The sequence below is a fragment of the Anolis carolinensis genome, unplaced genomic scaffold (assembly GCF_035594765.1).
Source record: "Anolis carolinensis isolate JA03-04 unplaced genomic scaffold, rAnoCar3.1.pri scaffold_13, whole genome shotgun sequence".
Lineage (NCBI taxonomy): Eukaryota > Metazoa > Chordata > Lepidosauria > Squamata > Dactyloidae > Anolis > Anolis carolinensis.
In genome coordinates, this window is record NW_026943824.1 from 8,027,089 (window position 1) to 8,049,793 (window position 22,705).

The 22,705-nt window shown below is 52.2% G+C and overlaps 2 protein-coding genes across 5 annotated transcripts; both read left to right on the forward strand.

Annotated features, from left to right (window-relative positions):
* Positions 1 to 3,367: 3,367 nt before the first annotated feature.
* LOC134294182 (hemoglobin subunit alpha-1-like) lies at positions 3,368 to 4,685 on the forward strand. Its single transcript, XM_062964425.1, has 3 exons — positions 3,368 to 3,523; positions 3,622 to 3,826; positions 4,459 to 4,685. The coding sequence occupies exons 1-3, from the start codon at positions 3,432 to 3,434 to the stop codon at positions 4,585 to 4,587; spliced, it is 426 nt and encodes a 141-aa protein (XP_062820495.1). The 5' UTR covers positions 3,368 to 3,431; the 3' UTR covers positions 4,588 to 4,685.
* A 1,662-nt stretch (positions 4,686 to 6,347) lies between these two features.
* On the forward strand, positions 6,348 to 21,612 carry gsg1l (GSG1 like). 4 transcript variants are annotated; one of them, XM_008123238.3, is made up of 7 exons: positions 6,348 to 6,889; positions 17,096 to 17,143; positions 17,310 to 17,462; positions 17,834 to 17,945; positions 18,050 to 18,220; positions 20,146 to 20,586; positions 21,080 to 21,612. In XM_008123238.3, exons 1-7 carry the CDS (start codon positions 6,481 to 6,483, stop codon positions 21,486 to 21,488), a joined length of 1,743 nt encoding a protein of 580 aa, XP_008121445.2. In that variant the 5' UTR covers positions 6,348 to 6,480; the 3' UTR covers positions 21,489 to 21,612. The 4 variants fall into 4 exon arrangements, with proteins under 4 accessions (XP_008121445.2, XP_062820490.1, XP_062820489.1 ...); XM_062964420.1 differs by lacking the exon at positions 21,080 to 21,612 and adding an exon at positions 19,359 to 19,435 and having other exon boundaries at positions 6,352 to 6,889; positions 20,146 to 20,304; XM_062964419.1 differs by lacking the exon at positions 18,050 to 18,220 and having other exon boundaries at positions 6,357 to 6,889.
* Positions 21,613 to 22,705: the final 1,093 nt, after the last annotated feature.

Below are 22,705 nucleotides of genomic sequence, written 5' to 3' on the forward strand. Positions count from 1 at the left end.
GTTTGTCAGAACTCTGTCTGAAATCCTGTGGACATTGTGTGCCCATTGCAAGACAAAGCCAAAAGGCCACAATCAAAGAGCAGCAGCTCTGCCCCATTTACTGAGCCGAGCTACTCTTAATTCCACATTGTCTTGTGTGATATTTTGCTTATGGCTTCTAGTGGGCCATAGAGGCCATGTCTCTCTTGCTATAGATGTCCCAGGGAGGTGAGAACTTTCCTTTGGAGAGGATGAGAGAGAAGGGGAGCTTTTGGATCCCTCTGACCCCAGGGCCAGGCATTGTGCCCATTTCCCTTCCAATTAGAAGGAGCTCTGTGGGCAGAAGATGCACCAGGTGGCTCTCTGATTGTGGTCAATAATAAAGAGGTTGCACTTGTTCTTTCCAAGCACCGTGTTGTCCCCCGTCCCAGCATCAAAGAAAGGTGATACCCTGGGTCCAAGGGGGTTTCTTTGTGGAGAGGAGCGTCGTTTGGCTGAAGGTTTTAAGGGGAGGAGAGGAAATTGAATAGGCACCCCCCCCCAAAAAAAAGGGGTGCCTCAGTCTCTAAGGAAAGGGAGGTGCATGGAAAACTGGGCTGCAGGTGGGACCCCTGAAGCGGCCTTGTGGGAGGAGGGAAACTGGCCTGATCTGGGCCGGGCCTCTTCCTGCCTCCCTCCCTCCCTTATCAGGGGCTTGCCCTGGCTGCAGGTGGTGGGGAGGGAGCAGCAGATAAGGAGGGCCTCCAGCCACGAGTGATAGCAGGGAGCCCCTTCTCTGCTAAGAGGCCAAAAGAAGGGAGAAATGGGGAAACATGGGATTCTGTGGGGCGGGGGGGGGGGTGAAGGAGGGCCTGGGAGGGGGAGCAGCCAGCCAACCAAACAGCATCCTAAATGGCTGTGTCCAGTGGGTCCAAGGGCTGCCTGCCAAGAGTGGGCTGTGGCCGCAGCTCTACTCAGGCCAAAGGGAGACCTAAGCGCCTTGCCTTGTGTGGGGGGGGGGCACTTTGAGGCCATCCAGTCCAACCCTGTTTAAGGTCCAGCTTCTGCTTAAAGACCCTCTCCCCCAAAGACGGAGAATCAAATAACTTCCCCCTGACTTTGAGCCCCTTTCCTTGTCATTTGGACCCAGCTGAAAACAAGCACAGTCCACCTTCTCTGCATTTTCCAGAGACTCCTAAATGAGAAAAATGCAGTGGAAAGCAGCTAATTGCAGATTCTCATGCAGAGAAATGCATAGAAGTGCCCCTCCCATTCAAGAGGGGACAATGGGAGCTGCAGTGCCTCCTCCGCTTGGGCTGCCCCTCGTCTCAACGCTCTTCCCTGGGGATGGTTTATAGCTGTTCTAGACTCCTAGAGTTGGAAGAAACCACACACTCCTTCTTCCATGTAGGAAAAGCACAGTCAAAGCAACCCCAACAGATAGCCATCCAGCCTCTGTTTAAAAGCCTCCTAATAAGGACCCCGCACTGAACTCCACAGGCAGAGAATATCCTTTCCTGTAATTTGAACCCATTGCTCCAAGTCCTAGTTCTCAAGGGCAGCAGAAAACAAGATTACTCCCTCTTCCTTATGACATCCTTTCAAATATTTAAACATGGCTATTATGTCTCCTTTCAACCTTCTCTTTTGAAGGCTAAACAGACCCAACTCTTTAAACCACCCCTCAGAGGAATTCATGGTCTCCAGACCTTTAATCGTTTTAGTTGCCCTCCTCTGGACACGGTGCAGTTAGTCAATATCTCTTTTAAATTGTGTTGTTTGGCATGGAGAAAAGGAGGCTGAGAGGAGAGGGCATGGGAACCAGATGTGAATATGGAAAGAGGATCCCGTGGAGGAGGAGGAATGGGCAAGGCCTGTTTCCTGCCTCTCCAGACACGGGCCCAAAGGAGCCATGGATTCAAGTGGCAGAGAGAGAGATTCCAGCTAGACATTAGGGAGGACTGTCCAAAAGGGGAGTCTGGCAGATGGCCACTCGTCCAAAGGGCTTTGTGTCTTCCTGTGTGGCAGGATTCTAGGATTCTATCCCCCCCTCCTTGGCAACCTGGCCTGTGAGACTTATCAGTCTGGCCCAGGCGGACCCTCCCTCCCACCCCTCCTGGGTGCCTCCGCCCTGCTCTCCTCCTTCCTGCAGAGCCCAGATAGAGGCAGCCCTCCCTCCTCCCATCTCTGCTGAGGGCCTGGGAGGGGGCTCAAGGGGGTCCCTCCGCTGCTAGGTCTGGGGGGGGTCCCCTTTGGCCCAGAAGTTGGGGAAGGAGGGGGCTTCAGAGAAGCAGGGTCCCAAAGGCATGGTCATCCAGGCCCCTCCAGGTGGCATCATTTTTATATCCTGATTTCCTCTCATAAAGATCCTGTATGGCTAAACATTCCTCAGAGTGGCAAAGCACTCCTGCCTGGCCTAACCTGGAGGTCTTAGGAGTGGGTTCCTCCTTTTTTGTGGGGTGTGTGTGTGTGTATGTGTATGTGGTCTCCCATCCAAGTAAGGGCTTGCATAGACCCTCTCCTGCCTGAACCCTGCAGTGGCCTAGAGTAAAGGTAAAGGTTTCCCCTGACGTTAAGTCCAGTTGTGTCCGAATCTGGGGGTTGGTGCTCATCTCCATTTCTAAGCTGAAGAGCTGGCATTGTCCGTAGACATGTGGCCAGCATAACTGCATGGAACGCTGTTACACAGTGGCCTGCTTTGGTGTAAATCCAGCCAGGAAATAGAGTGGCTCCCAACCAGGAATGTAGGACATTGCTGGAGGGGGGTCCCTAGGAAATATCTACCCCTAAGAGATAGTAAGGTAAAGGTTTCCCCTGACGTTAAGTCCATTCATGTCTGACTCTGGGGGTTGGTGCTCATCTCCATTTCTAAGCTGAAGAGCCGGCGTTGTCTGTAGACACCTCCAAGGTCATGTGGCAGGGATGACTGCATGGAGTGCCGTTACCTTCCTGCCGGAGCGGTACCTATTGATCTACTCACATTGGCATGTTTTTGAACTGCTAGGTTGGCAGAAGCTGGAGCTAACAGCCTCTCACGCCGCTCCTGGGGTTTGAACCTGGGACCTTTCGGTCTCCAGCTCAGCACTTTAACGCACTTCGCCACCGGGGCTCCTCAGAGATATCTGTAGGCAAAACATCAGGGAAAAAATGCTGCTAAGACAGGGGCCATACAGCCCAGAAACCACACAACACTCAAGTGATTTTGGGTGTGAAAGCCTTGGACAATACATTAAATGGAGGGGTCTACAAAGCCCAGCAGGCCTCTGCTGGGGAGTGTGTGTGTGTGTGTGTGTGGGGGGGGGGGGGGGTCCTTTCAGCCAGATGTGTTCCCTGCCTCCTCCCCATTGGCTCCTGTCCTCCACTAGGGAGGAGGTGTGTCCAGGGAGGGAGGGGTGTGGCCAGGCTCCCCTTCACCCATAAAAGGGGCTCTCGGCCCTAGAGGTCCACCAGAGGAGTCTTTGCCAGGCTGCAGGATGCTGACTGAGGACGACAAGAACCACATCCGGGCCATCTGGGGCCATGTGAGCAGCAACCCAGAGCTCTATGGGGCCGAGGCCCTGACCAGGTAAGAGGAGGCCCCCATTTCTCTCTACATCAGGGTCTGCAAGGTATTGGGGTCTTTCTTGCCTACTAATGGAGGTTTCCCCTTCTCCTTGTCCTCAGGCTCTTTGCTGCGCACCACACCACCAAGACCTACTTCCCGCACTATGACATGAGTCCTGGCTCGGCGCAGATAAAGGCGCATGGCAAGAAGGTGGTGGAGGCCATCACGCAGGCTGTCAACAACCTGGACGACATTGCCGGTGCCCTTGCCAAGCTGGCCGACCTCCATGCCGAGAAGCTCCGTGTTGACCCTGTCAACTTCCCGGTGAGTAGCAACAGGAGGGGAAGGTGGGGGTTGGATGGGGTCCCCCAAGGGCCATGCAGCCCAACCCTTCTGCCAGGCAGGAGGACAACATCCAAGCCCCCTCCGCAAGTGGTCAAAAAGCTTCCAGAGTCCATCACACTGCTGAACAGCTCTTCTTACCCGTCAGGAAGTTCTTCCCCATGTTGGGGTGGATTTTTTTCTTTCTCTAATTCAAATCCATTGCTCTCTAGTGTCCTCCTTTCCAAACCAGCAGGACACAAACTTTCTCTGTTCCTCCTCAATGGGACATCCTTTCAGATAGCTTTCAACAGTGAAACTCTCTGCCCCGGAGTGTGATGGAAGCTCCTTCCTTGGAAAGTTTTAAACAGAGCCTGGATGGCTATCTGTCAGAGATATTGTGTTTTTCCTGTATGGCAAAGGGGTTTGACTAGATAGCCCATGTGGTCTCTTAAGCGGCTGAGGGGGGGAAAGGAAGGGGCCTGAGGCTGTTAGGGATGGTGGGAGTTAAAGTCCAAAATACCTGGAAGGCCCAAGTTCCCCATGCCTGCCCTGTGGGCTCGTGTTCATCTCTTGCTCTGCTCAGACACCCTCCCCTCCTTCCTGACCCCTATCTCCCCTTCTCCCTCTTACAGCTCCTGGGCCACTGCCTCCTGGTGACCATCGCCGCCCACAACCGGGGTCCCTTGAAGCCAGAGTTCATCCTCGCCCTCGACAAGTGTTTCACCAGCATCGGCAGGGTCCTGATCGCCCAGTACCGCTAAAGACGAAGACCCCCATCCCCGGCAGAGAGAGGGCCCCCTCCGGCCCACAAAGCCTCACAAAGAGAACCTAATAAAGAAAACCCTTGACTTCTGATGCACTTTGACTTTTGGCTGGTTTCTTTTGCGAGATGGGAGGAAGCTGCCTCGAAGGGCATGGGCATGGGCTACTGCAAATCAAATCAAAGGGTGAGGGAGTGGATAAAGTGCAGGACAGAATGTTATCTGGCTAACTGGGAACTGGGCCTGGGGACTAATCATTCTGGGTAACTTGTTGGAACATCCAGGTTTTCAAATCCCTGTGAAAGGAGGGCAATGTGGGGGCCTGCCTAATCTCCTTGGGGAGGCAAGTGTGAGTTTTGCAATTGGCCATCTTGATTAGCACAATGGCCTTGCAGCTTCAATGGCTATTCAATGCTAATATTGAATATTTTGAATGGTTAAGGTAAAGGCTTTCCCCTGACATTAAGTTCAGTCATGTCCGACTCTGGGGGTTGGTGCTCATCTCCATTTCTAAGCCAAAGAGCTGGCGTTGTCCACAGACACCTCCAAGGTCATGTGGCCATAGGCATGACTGCATGGAGTGCTGTTATCTTCCCTCCGGAGCGATGCCTATTGATCTACACACATGTGTTGTCGAAGGCTTTCATGGCCAGGATCACAGGGTTGTTGTATGTCTTTCGGGCTGTGTGGCTATGTTCCAGAAGTATTCTCTCCTGACGTTTCGCCCACATCTATGGTAGGCAACCTCTGAGGATGCCTGCCATAGATGTGGGCGAAACGTCAGGAGAGAATACTTCTGGAACATGGCCACACAGCCCGAAAGACATACAACAACCCTCTGATCTACACACATTTGCATGTTTTTGAAATGCTAGGTGGCAGTTAGCTGGAGCTAACAGCGGGAGCTCACCCGCTCTCCGGATTTGAACCGCCGACCTTTTGGTCAGCAAGTTCAGCAGCTCAGACACAACATGACTTAATTTCAAGGGGTAAACCTTTACCTTTTTTTTAGTCATTGAGGACTGGAAACTTGATGACACAAGAGACTTGTGCAGTACAGGGATGAAACCCAACCCAACAGACCTCACAACCTCTGAGGATGCTGGCCATAGAAACGTCAGGAGGGAATGCTTTTCGAAGCATGGCCAGACAGCCTGGAAAAACGCACAGCAACCCAGTGATAATAATAATAATAACTACAACAATAATATTATTATTCAGGACTTGGGGCGGCTCACATGGAGACAAGCCCAACAAAAGAAGTTAAAACACAGAACAATCAATTAAAACATTATAACTACATAAAACAATAAAAACATACCAGAATGTGTGAAGCAGCTGTTCAGCAGTGGAACTCTCTGCCCCGGAGTGTGATGGAGGCTCCTTCTTTGGAGGCTTTTAAGCAGAAGGTGGATGGCCATCTGTCAGGGGTGCTTTGAATGACATTTTCTGCTTCGGCAGGGGGTTGGATTGGATGGCCCATGAGGCCATCTCTATGATTCTATGACTCTATGAATAAAAACCAATTCTATGATTCTATGACTCTATGAATAAAAACCATGGCAATAATAATAACTAAACGTCCAGAGAGTAAAATAGTGTAGAACTCTGAAATTCTGAAGGCTTGGACAACAACAAGTGTTTTGGACTCAGTCTCCCAGAATGCCTGCTCATTGGACGCAAGCGGTGGGGGCTTCTGGGAGTTGGAGTCCAAAACACTTGTAGCGCGAAGGCCTCCCTCAGAGCTAGGCTTCGGTGGGCGGGGCTTGCCGTGGCTCCTCCCCCTCAGACGGTCAGTCCGTCAGTCAGTCCGTGAGTGTTCTCCTCACCGTCTTTCTCCTCAGCGATGGCGCTGCTCTTCTTATTCCTCCCGAAGGCCTCGGGCCCGGCGGCATGACCGCGGGGGCGGGCCACGTCGGGGCCCCCTCAGCCCCGTCTGCGGCCTCTCCCTGGGGGGGCCGGCGCGGGCGGGCGCTGCTGGCGGTGGGCCTGAACCTGCTGGCGCTGCTCTTCTCGGCCACCGCCTTTGGCACCACCCACTGGTGCGAGGGCACCCAGCGCGTGCCCAAGCCCACCTGCGGGCCCCTCGCGCGCACCAACTGCCTCGACTATGGCTACCGGGAGGAGGAGGAGGCGGCGGCGGCGCGTCTCCATGGCAACGGCAGCGCCAACGCCTCGGCCCCGCACGGGCCCTCCGACAGCGTGGTCCACTACAGCTGGGAGACCGGCGACGACCGCTTCCTCTTCCGCTACTTCCACGCCGGGATTTGGTACTCCTGTGAGGAGAACATCAACGACCCCGGTGAGGAGAGGAATGGAGCGGGAGCGGCCCATGAGGCCTATAAATCAGGCCTGGGCCAACTTGGGTCCTTCTTGAGGTGTTTTGGACTTCAACTCCCAGCATGCCTCACAGCCTCAGGCCCTTTCCTTTTCCCCCTCAGCCGCTTAAGCGGCTGAGGGGGAAAAGGAAGGGGCCTGAGGCTGTGAGGCATGCTGGGAGTTGAAGTCCAAAACACCTCAAGAAGGACCCAAGTTGGCCCAGGCCTGATGTACAATCATAGAACCCAACTTTAGCTGCATTATATGAGTCTACGCTGGTGCTTTGAGAAGCCACACTTGGCCACAGTGGTCCACGCACTGGTTACATCTTGCATAGACTACTGCAACGCACTTTATGTGGGGCTGCCTTTGAAGACTGTTTAAAAGCTTTGGCTAGTCCAACGTACGGCTAACGGGAGCAGCATACAGGGAGCACACAACCCCTCTGTTGTGCCAGTAGGTTTGCTACCGAGCACAATTCAATGTCCTGGCGTTATTTATTTATTATTATTTATTTGCTACATTTATATGCCGCCCTTCTCACCCCAAAGGGGACTCAGAGCAGCTTACAAATTAAATTTATATACAATATTATATTATTAGCATAGTACAATCCTAGTAATAAATTACTATATTGTACTATATCAATATATTGTAATATTATTAGTAATATTACACGTAAAATATAATATATAATTAATATTATAAGTATTATTAGTATATTGCATTAGTATATCGCATTACAATATAATATTATGAATATTATATATATACAATATGTTATAATTATTATATATTAAATTTTATATATATATATATATACATATATATATACACACCGTGTTTCCCCAAAAATAAGACAGTGTCTTATATTAAGTTTTGCTCCCAAAGATGCACTAGGTCTTATTTTCAGGGGATGTCTTATTTTTCCATGAAGAAGAATTCACATTTATTGTTGAACAAAAAATGAACATTTATTATATACTGTACAGTAGTTGTTATCACAAAGCAGCATAACCAGACAAACTGTGAATCTGTCACGACCCAGGCTGCAGAGCACCAATAACCATACACAGAGGCCAGAATCTATCTAATATCTTTATTGTAGGAATATATAAAGTTAATAAAAACAAGTGTAGAAAATAGTCCAGAATTAGACCTTTCAGGAAAGGTCAGAATTAGTCCAAAAAAGCAATGTCCAATAAGAAATATTAAGGTCCAAAGTTGTAATCCAATAACCGAAACACTCACTTTGCCAAGCAAAGTGAGGGGAGATGACAAGGTCCTTTAGTCCATGAAACTTGAGCGAGGCTAGGAAATAACTTGATACTTGAAACAAGGTTTGAACGTGGAACAAGGTAACTAAGAACAAGAACAAGGTCCGTGGAATAACTTGATAAATCCGTGGAACAAGGCAAGGATTGATCCTGGGAAACAAGGCAAAGTCCGTAGATAAACAAAGGCTGGGAAGCAAGGCGAAGGCTGGATAGCAAGGCAAGGCTTGAGCAGGAGCGAGGCTTGGACCGGAGCGCGCTGTCCAGACACAACTCGCTCCGTAGGCTGACGAATTGACTCCGCGAAGTTACTACGCGGGTAAAACACCTAAATAGAGTCTAGCTTCCCGCCGAAGCAGTTCTCTGGGAATCAGAACCGAAAGCTAACTCTGAGACCAGATGTGAGACTCCCCAAAGATTCTCACGAGAAGCAGTCTTAATTGGCCACATTCTTAGCTGCAATCCTCGCACTCCTGCGCGAAGCTGAATCCAAACTTCTCTGTTGTTTACAAAACTCCCGGCGCAAGAATACGGGAGAAGTAGGCTCTGGGCTTGTTTGACATACTTCTGGGAGACAACTTTCTTGCAGGTGCAAGGTTCCCAGATCTGCCTGGGAAATATCTGGCTGAGAGGAATCCAGTTCAGACTGGGAAGGTAAAAAACCCAAGTTTTCATCTTCATCAGGAATTACAATGTCCTGAGCAGGACTACAAGGCCCATGGGTCATCACACTATCCCCCTCCTCAAGGCCCCTCCCAAACTGGGGCCCTCTCCCCGAGGCGCGAGGTCGCGGTTTGGTGGGATAGGTCTGATGAAAGCGACGGGTTAGATCAGGAGCATGGACTGTGGAGGCGTCTTCCCAAGAGCGTTCCTCAGGGCCAAAACCCACCCAGTCAATGAGATATTGTAGGCGGCGGCGGTGAAAGCGAGAATCCAAAATGTCCTCAACCTCGAACTCCTCCTCCCCATTCATCAAAACAGGAGGGGGGGCCGGTTGGTCTGTATCAGGTCGCACACCATCCGCCGGAAGGAGCAGGGAACGGTGAAACACTGGGTGAATGCGCATTGAACGCGGAAGTTGGAGTTTGAAAGTCACGGGGTTTAATTGCGCCACCACTGGATAGGGACCAATGAAACGGGCATCTAACTTCCGGCAAGGGCGGTGGGAGGGCAGAAAGCGAGTGGACAGGAAAACCCGATCTCCTACCTTGATTTCAGGGCCCGGCTGGCGATGTTTGTCAGCGTGGCGTTTATAGTCCTCCTTGGCTTGGTCCAGTTGCTGGAGCAAAAGTTGTTGCACCGCTGTGAGTTCCTGCAGCCAATCCTCTGCTGCGGGAACCTCTGAAGTTTCAATGACAGGGGGAAAGAAACGTGGATGGAAGCCGTAGTTTGCAAAGAACGGCGTTTCTTTTGTAGAAGCTTGAACTCCATTGTTGTAGGCAAACTCAGACAGTGGTAACAGAGAAGCCCAATTGTCCTGTTGATAGTTTACATAACAGCGAAGATACTGCTCCAAAGTGGCATTGGTGCGCTCCGTTTGCCCATCTGTTTGGGGATGATGAGCTGAAGATAAGCGAGAGTCTATGCCCAATAGTTTTTGTAGTGCCTTCCAAAAACGAGAGGTGAATTGAGATCCACGGTCTGTGACTAAACTCTTGGGCAATCCATGTAGTCTGAAAACATGTTGAAGAAATAGATCCGCAGTTTCCTTGGCCGTGGGGAGGCCTTCGCAGGGAATGAAATGGGCTAACTTGGTGAATAGGTCCACCACCACTAAGATCGTGGTGAATCCACAGGAAGGTGGTAGGTCAGTGATGAAATCCGCGGAAATTATTTCCCATGGGCGAGATGGGGTAGGAAGGGGGTGTAAAAGCCCTGAGGGCTTCTCCCTTCGTATCTTGGAGCGCTGGCATACTGGGCAGGTGTTGACATATTTTTCCACATCCTTGCGGATCTTGGGCCACCAAAAATCCCTTAGGATCAAATGCATAGTTTTAAATAGTCCGAAGTGTCCTGCTGGTTTGCAGTCATGACACAGACGAAGCGCTTTTTCCCTGCCCGGTCCGGGTGGGATATAAACATGATTTCTATAGCAGAGCAGCCCATCTTTAAGCGAAAAGGGGAAATGCAGACCTTGGCGAAGTTGGTCCTGCGCCCAGGCATCTGCTTGCTGACTAGCCCTGATTTCTTGAGCACAGATGGGTCCTGGAGTAGGGGAAGTTGAACCAATGGGAATGGATTTGGTGTTCCCCACCGTGAGCGTGGCAAAGTTCTCAGGTTGTAGCAGTTGGGATTCAAAGGTCTCCTTGCGTCCTGCAGCGTATTCCGGTTTACGTGACAGGGCGTCTGCTTGCTTGGTTTGGGCTGGGGTCACATAATGGATCTGGAAGTTGAAACGTTCAAAGAATAAAGCCCAACGTTGCTGCCTCTGATTTAGTTTGCGGGCAGTTCTTAGATGTTCTAGATTACGATGATCAGTGTGGACTTCAATGGGAAATTTGGCCCCTTCTAGCCAATGTCTCCAAGTTTCAAAGGCTGCCTTTATGGCCAGTAGTTCTTTTTCCCAAATGGTGTAATTCCTCTCTGGTGTGGTTAGTTGACGAGAATAAAAGGCACAGGGGTGGAGGTGATCTCCCACCGGTTGTAAGAGTACAGCCCCAATTGCCACATCAGAGGCGTCCGCTTGCACCACAAAAGGGGTTCCAGGATTTGGGTGCTGTAGAATTGGCTGGGAGGTGAATAGTTTCTTTAGTTGCTGGAACCCTTTCTCTGCTTGATCAGTCCAGCGGAAAGGCTGCTTTCCACGGATGCAGCTAGTGATGGGGTCGGACCAGCGGGCAAAATCTGGAATGAACTTGCGGTAGTAGTTCGCGAACCCCAAGAAACGCTGCACCTCTTTCTTGTTAGTTGGCGCCCGCCATTCCAATACTGCTGAAACTTTGGCTGGATCCATGGAAAGCCCTAGAGGCGAGATGCGGTAACCAAGGAAATCTACCTCTTGTAGATCAAAAGCGCATTTTTCCAGCTTGGCATAAAGTCCATGATCCCGCAATCGTTGTAACACCATTTTGACGTGGTTCTCATGTTCTGATTGTGATCTGGAAAACACCAAAAAATCGTCCAGGTAGATTATCAAGAACCTGTCTAGATAGTCCTGAAAAATGTCATTGACAAAATGCTGGAACGTTGCGGGGGCTCCGCATAAACCGAAATTCATAACTCGGGACTCAAATAATCCGAATTTGGTCTGGAAGGCGGTCTTCCACTCGTCCCCTTCCCTGATGCGAACTAAGTTGTAAGCCCCCCGAAGATCCAGCTTGGTGTAAACCTTGGCTCCTCGAAGCCGATCCAGTAGATCCGAGATTAAAGGCAGGGGATAGCTGTTCCGCTTGGTGATATTGTTCAATGCTCTGTAGTCCACCACCAAGCGTAGTTCCCCTGACTTCTTCTTCACAAACATCACTGGGGAGGCGGCTGGGGATTGAGAGGGTCTGATGAATCCCTTGCGAAGGTTTGTCTCTAGGAATTCCCTGAGAGCTTCTTGCTCTGGTTCAGTCAGGGAGTAGAGATGCCCTCGCGGGATCGGGGCCCCCTCCACCAAGTCAATGGCACAGTCATAAGGTCTATGTGGGGGTAATTTTTCGGCTTCTTTCTCATTGAATACATCCCAATACTCGGAGTACTTCTTTGGCAAGGTGATGATGGGCTCGGTGTCTGTGGCATGGCATACCTTGGCTACGAGGCAATGGTTTTGGCAGTACGGTGAAGCAAACTGCAGTTCTCTGTTGGACCAGGAGATGTTAGGGTCGTGGAGAGTCAGCCATGGAATTCCCAAAATCACAGGGAAATGGGGGACCTCGGTAACAAAGAAGGAAATCTCTTCCATATGTTCCCTTATCCACATCCTGGTGGGTTCCGACCACTGACTTACGGGGCCCGTCTTGAGGGGACGGCCGTCTATGGCTTGCACCACACGGGCATTCTTGAAATCATGATATTGTAATCCCAGAGAGTCGGCATACTCTCTATCGATGAAATTGTTGGTAGCTCCAGAGTCTATCATGGCGTGGATCATGACGGGTCCCCTTTTTGCTGACCATAATGTGACCACGAGAAGGAACAGGACCCCGGTTGGCGGCTCTTGGATGGATTTTTTGACCGGGTTGGCGAGCCTCTCTACACCCGGTCGTTGGCTTCCCCCGCCGGCTGTGTGCCAGTCGGCTCAGACGCCTTCGTCTCCGTGGAGGACGCCGCCGCAAGACGGGCGGCAGGCTTCCCTTTGGCTGGGCACTCTCTGGCGAAGTGGCCCCCGTTCCCGCAGTACCAGCAGAGGTTTAAGCGTTGACGACGGGCCTTCTCGGCGGCATCTAGTCTGGGACGCACATTGCCCAACTGCATCGGCACCTCCTCGCCTCCTCTGGGGTATGGGGTTGGCGGTGGGGGTCTCCACACCGGACGTGGCTGAACGCTGGCGGGAGCGGGGGGTTTTGCCCCGGCTCTACTGCCCTGGCCTCGAACCCACTGTTTCCTGTTGGCAATCATGACTTCAGCCCGTAAACATTGATCAATGAGTGCCTCGAGGGTCTGGGGAGGATCCACCTTGGAGATTTCTTCCAGCATTTCAATGTTGAGACCCTCCCGGAATTGTCCCCTGAGGGCTACATCGTTCCAGCCGGTGTTGTGGGCCAGCACTCGGAACTCGGCTATATACTGAGACATAGGTCTGTCTCCTTGGAAAAGGCGACGGAGTTTGTGACCGGCTGCCTCCAAATTGTCCTCGATTCCCCAAGTCTCCTTGAGGTGGTCCAAGAAGTGTTGCGCTGATCTTAGGTGTGGAGAGGCTTGGTCGAACAGTGCCGTCGCCCAGCTGGCCGCTGGCCCGTCTAGAAGACTGTAAACCCATGCCACTTTGATGTCTTCTTGGGGAAACTCGGCAGCACGGGCCTCCAGATAAGCTTGACATTGGCGACGGAAGACATGAACCTTAGAAGCTTCTCCAGTAAACTTGGTTGGCAACGCCATGGCCGGAAGACGAACTCCGCGTTCCTTCAAACCCCTTATTTCTCCATCCTGTGCATTGAGCTTATCACGGATTCGGTCCACCTCTTCCTTGTCGATGGTGTAGGTAATCGGCTGGCCGCTCGGCCCAGGTACGACTCCGGTAGACATTCTGGCCGAGGTTAATTGGTGCTTAGGGTGGCGGAGTCAAACTGTCACGACCCAGGCTGCAGAGCACCAATAACCATACACAGAGGCCAGAATCTATCTAATATCTTTATTGTAGGAATATATAAAGTTAATAAAAACAAGTGTAGAAAATAGTCCAGAATTAGACCTTTCAGGAAAGGTCAGAATTAGTCCAAAAAAGCAATGTCCAATAAGAAATATTAAGGTCCAAAGTTGTAATCCAATAACCGAAACACTCACTTTGCCAAGCAAAGTGAGGGGAGATGACAAGGTCCTTTAGTCCATGAAACTTGAGCGAGGCTAGGAAATAACTTGATACTTGAAACAAGGTTTGAACGTGGAACAAGGTAACTAAGAACAAGAACAAGGTCCGTGGAATAACTTGATAAATCCGTGGAACAAGGCAAGGATTGATCCTGGGAAACAAGGCAAAGTCCGTAGATAAACAAAGGCTGGGAAGCAAGGCGAAGGCTGGATAGCAAGGCAAGGCTTGAGCAGGAGCGAGGCTTGGACCGGAGCGCGCTGTCCAGACACAACTCGCTCCGTAGGCTGACGAATTGACTCCGCGAAGTTACTACGCGGGTAAAACACCTAAATAGAGTCTAGCTTCCCGCCGAAGCAGTTCTCTGGGAATCAGAACCGAAAGCTAACTCTGAGACCAGATGTGAGACTCCCCAAAGATTCTCACGAGAAGCAGTCTTAATTGGCCACATTCTTAGCTGCAATCCTCGCACTCCTGCGCGAAGCTGAATCCAAACTTCTCTGTTGTTTACAAAACTCCCGGCGCAAGAATACGGGAGAAGTAGGCTCTGGGCTTGTTTGACATACTTCTGGGAGACAACTTTCTTGCAGGTGCAAGGTTCCCAGATCTGCCTGGGAAATATCTGGCTGAGAGGAATCCAGTTCAGACTGGGAAGGTAAAAAACCCAAGTTTTCATCTTCATCAGGAATTACAATGTCCTGAGCAGGACTACAAGGCCCATGGGTCATCACAGAATCCTATCAAGAATTTCTTGTTACTACCAATATTTCCATGTAGAACACTCTATGGTACGTATATTTACAGATCCTGCATGCTCTGGTGTTCTGTTCGTTGGGCATGCTTCCAAACAAAAACTTTGCTAGGTCTTACTTTCAGGGGAGGCCTTATATTTAGCAATTCAGCAAAACCTCTACTAGGTCTTATTTTCTGGGGATGTCTTATTTTAGGGGAAACAGGGTATCTAAAGCCCTGAACGGCCCTAGCCCAACTTACCTATCTAAATGAACCACTGCAAGGTTATGATCTCTTGGGGAGGCCCTGCTCTCGGTCCAACCACCTTCAGGACAAGAGACAGGGCCTTCTCAGTGGTGGCCCTTTGGCTATGGAATTTCCTCCCTAGTGTGATTAGATTGGCTCCTTCCCTCCTGTCTTTCCCCCCAAAAAATTGAAAACTTGGCTTTGGGAGCTAGCATTTGGCTCAGCATAATTACCTGTACAATATAGTTGGCATGGGCTTTGGATTGATGAATCTGATTATCTGGCTTTGGATCGATGCACAATAGTCGTCTAATGTTTACATATGTTGTTTTAAATTGTTGCTTAATTGCTTTTAATTGTTGTTGTTGTTTGGACATGAAATAATGCCACCCATGTAAGCCGCCCTGAGTCCCCTTTGGGATAAGAAGAGTGGGATATAAATGCCATAAATAAATAAATAAAAAGAAAGGGCCGGAGGCTGTTAAGAATTGTGGGAGTTGAAGTCCAAAACAATTGGAGTGAGGACCGAAGTTTGCCCATACCTGCTATACGTGCATCGTTAGAGCAGGTTCCATTTCTGCCTCAAAGGAAGATACTCTACTTTGGGGTGTCTCATTGCCAGCTGCCCTTTACCCCTCAAATGAATGTAAGCCCTATGTAAGGGGTCCCTCTTCATCTCTCTGCAAGAGATTACCAGAAAGGAGGGTGACTGTGTGGTGGCCATGTTTGGGGTCCTGGGTTCAGAGGCCGGTGAGGCTGGGAAAAGGCACTTGCCGCTGCCGCTTTTGCAGACAGAGAGGGACTGTGCCAAGACTAAAATTAAGCCTAAAACGCTTAGGAGCAGAGCAGATCAGTTATACAATATGTTCGAAAATAGCAGGGATAAATCCTCAGCAGCCAAAAGCAAGCAGGAGTGAGCCCTGTCTGGTAGGGCGTTTGCCATGTCCCCCCATTCCTCCATGTATGTATATTTGCCCTGGTTCAGCCAGGCCATACCAATGTCTGATGCCCTCTGAGTGGACCTCTCAGGCCATGAGGCCCAGGGCCCCTTTGGTGTTGCAGTTTCACGAGGTCTTTAGCCTCTGCCAAAGAGGGCTGGTGCCTTTCCAAACTAGAGCTTCCATTGAGCCACAGCAGTCAAAGTGCTGCCAAATGGCATCAATTTTCCCCAAGCAGCAGCCCATAACTCCCATCATCCCCACTGTTGACAGAGAAACATGCTCTCTGGGATTTGTGTTTTTAACCAGACAGTCAGATTCCAGCCCTGTTCCCTCCACAGCCAACTCGAGGGATTATCATTGTAGAAAAAGATCCAGGATTAGGGCTGGGACGGAAATCTTCACTTTAATTGGGCGTTTCTGCGCCAGAAGTACGTCTTTGTCCGCGGAGTGAGAACGCAGGGCTCCGTTAATGACACCAGCTGCGTGTGTTTTTTTTCTGGGGGGGAAAGAAAAGCCCTCGTGCTTCTTTTGCGCAGGAAACGTGACGCTCTTTCAGTGAAGGTGCAAAAGCTCACAGGTTTTTGGCACAAACGTATTTTCCAGGAGAAAGAGCAGCCCCAAAGCTATTGCAACACAGGCCAGTTTGGTTAAGAGAGTATTTGGATGTCTCTCCTTCCATTGACAAGATCATCTTTGCAGGCCTCCGTCCCTCACATTGTGGTTGAAGTTGCTCTCAACCTGTGGCTGCCCGAAGGTGGGCTTTTCTTGGTAGGGCTCCGTCAGAAGGGGTTTGCCTTTGTAATGTAACGTGATATTGCTGAATTCTCTAGCAAGAGCTTCCAAGTTACTGAGTGGCTAACAAGTATTGAGCAAGACACAAGCAGCATTTCTGACATAACCAGGACTACTGGCTATCAGTAGCTAGTTTTTTGTTGTCTCTACTTGAACCCTGGTAGTGCAGCGGATTAAACTCCTTAGCTGCTGAACTTGCTGACCGAAAGATCTCCCACTGTTAGCCTAGCTTCTGCCAACCTAGCAATTTAAAAAACTGCAAATGTGAGTAGATCAATTCTGCAGGAAGGTAACAGTGCTCCTTGCAGCCATGCTGGCAACATGACCTTGGAGGTGTCTATGGACAATGCTGGTTCTTCAGCTTAGAAAGGAGATGAGCACCACCTCAGAGTCAGACTTAATATCAAGGTGAAACCTTTACCTACCTGCACAGTTTTTATAGGTGGAAGCAATGGGGTTCCATCTGATACCAGTATCATGTTAAAGGGTATGTAGAGATGAATTACATTAGTTAGAACAGTAAGAAGGAGGGTTTATGAACTGGCTCCTGAATTCACTATGGCATGAATTTCCACACACCTCTGAGGCTGAGAGAGTGTGACTTACCAAGGTCCCCTCTGGAAGGGAAGGTCTCTGAGGCAGTGTGCTGATGTGATGCTTTTGTGGAGAAAGAGAGAAATGGGAAGATGCCAGGCATCATGGATGCTTGGGTCACTCTGTCCTCAAATTATCCCTTCTCTTCCTTTCCCTTCAAGGTGAGAAATGCCGGAGTTTCATTGATCTTGCGCCTGCGTCTGAGAAAGGTAAGAGGCGCCTGTCTGCAGGCAGCGTGGCATCTCTCCTCGACAAGAGCAGACAGACTCTCTTCCTGAAGGAGGGGAGTCCTGGGAGGGAGACCCTCAGCCACTCCCCCATAGGCCCCTCATCCTCCCCCTCAATAGACCCTTCTTCTCTCCCTTTCCTGGCCAGGAGTGCTGTGGCTGTCAGTGGTCTCGGAGGTGCTGTACATTGTCCTCCTGGTGGTGGGCTTTAGCCTCATGTGCCTGGAACTCCTCCACTCCAACAACGTCATCGATGGGCTCAAGCTCAATGCGTTTGCAGCCGTTTTCACCGTCCTTTCCGGTACATGACCCCCTCCCAAAAGCCCCCCCCCCCAGCCATTTGCAGGTAGAAATGAGGCCAAGCAACACCAAAGGGTGGTCAAGAAGGCAAATGTTATGAATGAGAATGAGTGGAAATGCAAGGAGACACTTCCGCAGTCAACTGGGAGACCACCCTCTTCTTCTTCCTGAGTTTAAGGAGGGCAAATTGCAGCGTTTATATCTTGAGCTCAGTTTGCAGCCATGGGATATGGCAAAGGGTTGGTACATTTGGGGGGGATCCATAGAGGGTCCATGAGGCTTTCTCTTCCTCCCTCCAATGGAGCAAGGCCAACATTTTGGAGTCCCCCATCTCTCTCTCTCTCTCTCTGCCCCCCTCCCACTTATTGCCAGGGTTGCTGGGGATGGTGGCCCACATGATGTACACACAGGTATTCCAGGTGACGGTCAGCCTGGGGCCGGAGGACTGGCGCCCACACTCCTGGGACTACGGCTGGTCATTCTGGTGAGTCTGGAGGGAGGGAGGGAAACAGGGCCTTGCAGGGTGACTAGTAGTCGGAATGCAGTCCCTGCCAGCCCTTGAGGGTCTTCCTCTCTCCTTCTGCTCAGCCTGGCCTGGGGCTCCTTCACCTGTTGCATGGCGGCCTCCGTCACCACCCTCAACTCCTACACCAAAACTGTCATTGAGTTCCGGCACAAGCGCAAGGTCTTTGAGCAGGGCTTACCTGAGGAGCCCCCCTTCGTCACCCATCACCAGCCCCTCAAGTACTTTCATGGAAGGTTAGTCGGCTGTAGAGGCGCAGTGGGGAGGGGTGTCTCTTGGCCATGCACATCTCTAGGGGCCTTTGAATGGGTGGCCAAGGCCCCCCGGTGTGCTGCTGAAGTGGGGAACCTGCTGGGAACTATGGGCTTTGGCTCCCCCTTGCGCCTGGCCCAGAACCTTTGCTATGAGGCCCTAAAACACTGTGCTTAGCTCTTGGCTTCCTCATTTGAGGGAGGCTCCTCATGTTTGTTTCTGGAAATGCATAACTGCCCCCATGCAGCTCCCAGACTTGCTGTCCCTTCCCATTTGACACTTGATAATTTGTCCCTGGCATGTGCTCAGAGGGAAAGGGGTGTGAAGGAGGATGGCCAAACATTGCCTGGTCTGGGCCATAGTGTTTTCAAGGCACCCCGAAATGTTGTCAGTTAAGGTATGATGGGCCTGTATGTGTGTGCAATGCTTCTTCAGGGCCCATAGGGTGGGAAAGGGACCATGCTCCCCGGCTGCTGCCCTGCCTTTGGAACCTGGGCTGGTTCTGAACATGAAGGGGGACCTTCCTAGCAAAAGGAGTTGGAGGCCCTCCACCGCTTTGGGGTGTCGTTCTGCACAGAGGGGACTTTCATTGCCTTGAAGTAGCAGATCCTGGGCATTTCCTTAACAAAGTGATCCCAATGCGGATCCATTAAGGGCTAGGGAACTTTCCATGAGACAGAATAAAATGGAGGAGGGGGAAATGGACAGACAAGCAGAGAAGGGGCCCAGGGTCACTCTTACATCCCTTGGGTTTCTGCCCACCTCAGAGGCGCCGATGGAGCGCCGTGTGAAATGGCAGACGCCTCCAGAGGCTGGGTGGGTTGAAGCCCACAACAGCTCAGACCAAAACAAGCCTGCCTAGGTTACCTGCTTGCCTCCCCTTTTATTCATGGCCCAGGGCCCATGGCAGAGGAGGGGGCCACTGTGCTGCCCAGGGCCCTCCCTGTTCTGCTTGGAGAAGCCCCTCTGCACTATCCTTCCTTCCTTGCAGCCTCCAAGGACTGCAGAGTCCAGGTGGCTTGATCAGGCCCAGGGGAGCCAAGGACAGACAGTTTGTGGCCTGAGGCTCTTTCCTGCCCTGAGTCCGGTTGGAGGTGGGCCTTGTTTGTTCTCTTTTTCCAGGCTGGAAGAGGAGGAGGAGAGGGAGGAGGCTGGGGGCGAGAGGGGGCCAGGGGGCCTCTGGGGCCATTCCTCCAAGAGTAAGTCCCCCTCTGCCACTCTCTCGCCCATTCGCTTTCTCTCGCATGGCGCTTCTCCTGGGCTCAGTCCTTGGAGAGCAGGCTCTCTGTACTCCTGGCATTGGCTGCTGGCATCCTGGCCTCTGGTGAGGGGAGCTGCGTGGAGCTGTGGTTGAACTGGGGGGTCTCCGTGCCTGCCTGCCCCGATGCCTGACTGGGGGGGAGGAGGGAGTTTCCAAATCTGCCCCATGGGCTCTGCATCATTGCCTCCTGCATGCTCTGTGTTACTATGGGTCAAGGCTGACCAGGTGCTTGCCCTCCCGCCTTCTGCTGCCTCTCTGGGGGAACAATTTTGGAGGTAGGGATTGTCAGTGAAATTAGGTCCATTGGCCTGATGGTTTTGCATGATTGCTTTGTGAGCTGCATGAAAGGCATGGGGAGCATTAGCACCCACATCTTTGGTTGCTTTCTTTGAGGTGGGGAGGGCATGGGGTCCTTGCCACCTGAGGAATGTCTTGTTGCGCATGCAAAGGAGTCTCTCCACTGTAAGTTTGACTATGTGGAACTAGAGAGATCCCGCCAGAGGAAGGGAAGACCTGACCTGGCTGGAGATCTCTCTCTCCCTCCCTCCCTCCCTCTCTTTTAATGGCTATTATCCCTTTGGGGAAAGGGCTCATCCTGCCCTTAAAGAGGATCCTGACAGCCCCTTCCCGCATTGTGTTCTCTTGAAGGAATGCGCACCACCCAGCTGTGACCCTGCAGAGCAATGCCAGTGGCCGAGGGCTCCCCCCAGCCCTTTCTGGGGGCTCCTCCACCAACACAGCGGCCTCCTCCGCCCCCTCCTCCCCTTCAATGCCCTCTGAGCCCAGCAGCCAGCCCTCCTCCTCCTCCTCTTCACCAGAAGTAGCCGTTTCCCCAGGAGCCCCGAACACGACTGCCAAGGAGCCCAGAGTCACAGCCCCTCTGCACCCAGGGATGGCGAGACCCGTACTCCAGGCAGTCGCTCCCCACAGACCCCAGCTGGCCTTCCAGGCTGCCACCCTTCCCAGTCACGGTGGCCATGGCTCAGGGGCCCTTCCTAAATGCCCCAGAGGCACTCCCCACCTGGAAGGATCTGCCAAGAGGACAGAGAAGCACCTGGAACTGAGGACAGAAGAGGGAGACCTGAAGAGGTAAGAAAGGGGCAGGGGCAGGGAAGGCCTCTCTGTTAAAGGCCAACTGTGACCGCATTGGAAAAGAGGAGGCAGGGAGGGGGTGCAGCCTGTGCTTGAGGGCCTTTCCTGCCTCTGGCCAAAGTGGGTCTGAATCTCTCCTGTTAGCAGCCCAGTGCCCCTTCAGGCAAAGTTTATAGCCCTGGATTGCCCTCTCCTCACTGGTAGGTGAATGGGTTGGGATAAGGAAAAGGATTGGGGGGCCTCTCCCTCTTCAATGGTAGCTGTTCACCGACAAGACCTACTGAGCCATTAATGGAAGCAGTGGTAGGCCCTGACTCTGTGGGTGATATTGGGGTAAGAGGTGGTGATGCTTCACCTCCCCTGGGCCCCTTCCAATGTTAGCTAAGGAACAGTGTAGTGATAGAAGCCCCTGCTCTGGTCAAGGCAATGCAGAGGGTAAAGAGTCCCTCTCCCCCCCGCCCCCACCAACCTGCCTTCTTTCCCCCAAAAGGGGCCTTGTGACCCGGAAAGAGTTCCTGGCGGTGGAGCAGGAGCTGGCGGAGGTGCGAGAGGAGCTGCGGTGCCTGCGCTGGAAAGTGCGCCATGTCGGGGAGGCAGGCCAGCTGCAACCGCAGCAACCACAGGCACCCTGTTTGGAGGAAAGCAAGCGCTACAACGGCCACACGCTGCGGGAGCTGAGGGCCATGGTCCGGTCAGAGGGGGACCCCCATAGGGCCGCCCACAAAGTCCTCCTGGCCCTATTCAGCGACGCCTGCCTGCGTCAGACGCCCCATAACCAGCACTGGAGCCCCAACACCCGGCCTAGCCCCCGGCCTGACCCAGGGGAACTCTATGCGGTCTACTGCCACCTGCTCCGGAGCGCCTTCTCCAGCCCCAAAGAGAGGGCCCAGTCTTTCTAGAGCTTCTCTGCCTGCCCCACAGATGAACAAAGCACGGGCTCCCTCTCCAGACTGGGTTGCCCACTGCAGCCTTTTGTAGGGAACAGCCCCCACCAAATACAGCACTGTTGTCTTTGTCTTTCTACATTTCATCTTGGTGTTTGGTCTGTTGGGAGAGAGCCTGGCCTTCTGCGCATCCTCCCTTGCCACGCCCAGTTGCCTGGTGCTGCATTGCCTAGGGGCCAGTTCAGGAGAAGGCAGTGCTCCTTCGCTGCAGAGGCACATGGCAAGGCCGGCCGGTCCCCAGTTCTCCTTGCCTTTAGAGCACCCTGGCATAGTCTCAATGCAATCCCTTACCCTGGAAAGTCATTCACTTTCTGCTTGTTGGTGTGCGGTTTCATGGGGAGAAGGAGGAAGAATACTCTGTGCGAGAGTGGAGAGCCATCCTTCCCTTTCCTTGACAGCTCTGCCTGGGAGAAAAATTTGGAGAACAGTGGCGGCTGCTCTCTTCCCCCCCCCCCCATATTACCTTGCTGCAGATGGGGATATCAGCATGAGCCATTACCTTGCCTCCTTCTGCCAGTCCAGTGCTCCCTTCCCAGAGATGGGAAGGAAGGGTGAGGAGCCAATTGGTGCCCCACTTTCATTTGCTTATGCCCCCATTTCTCTCTTTTCCCCTCTCTCTGAGCAGAGAGGGAGGCTGACTGTCCCTCAGCATTATTGCTGCTGCCGCTGGTCCTTCACTGTGGGAATCAAGGGATCCTGGTGGGCAGATCCAACAGCAGCTCACCATTTACCTTTTCACAGTCCCTTCTGCAGCCTTTGCAAGGGAGCACTGCTTATGCCAAGGCCTGACCATAGCCCTGCAGGTGACCTCCCCCTTGGCCTGAGCAAAGATGCCTCAGAAATCAAAGAAAGAGGGTGGTGGGAGGCAGGGCCGGGTGCCATCTGGACCAGGAAGAGCCTTCATCCTCTCTTTCCAATCAGATTAAGTGCCATGAACGCAGGCAGCTGGGCTCCGATCGCTCCCCTTGCCCTTCTCTCTAAATCTGCTTGAAGGGGGGGGGGGGGGGAGGATGAAAAGAGGGCTTTTACCAGCTGAAGCACTTTTCTGTCCCTCTCCATGGTCTTCCAGGGAGGAGGGAGCAGCTGCAGAGCCTGCTAGGAAGGCACCCGAGAGGAGCAGGAGCCAGGGGCAAAGGGCTGCAGCCCAACAGACATTCCACATTTGGCACTCG

What these genes read in the sequence shown, in the direction of transcription:
- LOC134294182 (XM_062964425.1), top strand. Translation starts at nt 3,432, where the DNA reads ATGCTGACTGAGGACGACAAGAACCACATCCGGGCCATCTGGGGCCAT. An exon ending in GGGGCCGAGGCCCTGACCAG is followed by an intron (nt 3,524 to 3,621) that starts GTAAGAGGAGGC and finishes CCTTGTCCTCAG; the next exon opens with GCTCTTTGCTGCGCACCACA. An exon ending in TTGACCCTGTCAACTTCCCG is followed by an intron (nt 3,827 to 4,458) that starts GTGAGTAGCAAC and finishes TCCCTCTTACAG; the next exon opens with CTCCTGGGCCACTGCCTCCT.
- gsg1l (XM_008123238.3), top strand. Translation starts at nt 6,481, where the DNA reads ATGACCGCGGGGGCGGGCCACGTCGGGGCCCCCTCAGCCCCGTCTGCG. An exon ending in TGCGCCTGCGTCTGAGAAAG is followed by an intron (nt 17,144 to 17,309) that starts GTAAGAGGCGCC and finishes TTTCCTGGCCAG; the next exon opens with GAGTGCTGTGGCTGTCAGTG. An exon ending in GACTACGGCTGGTCATTCTG is followed by an intron (nt 17,946 to 18,049) that starts GTGAGTCTGGAG and finishes CCTTCTGCTCAG; the next exon opens with CCTGGCCTGGGGCTCCTTCA.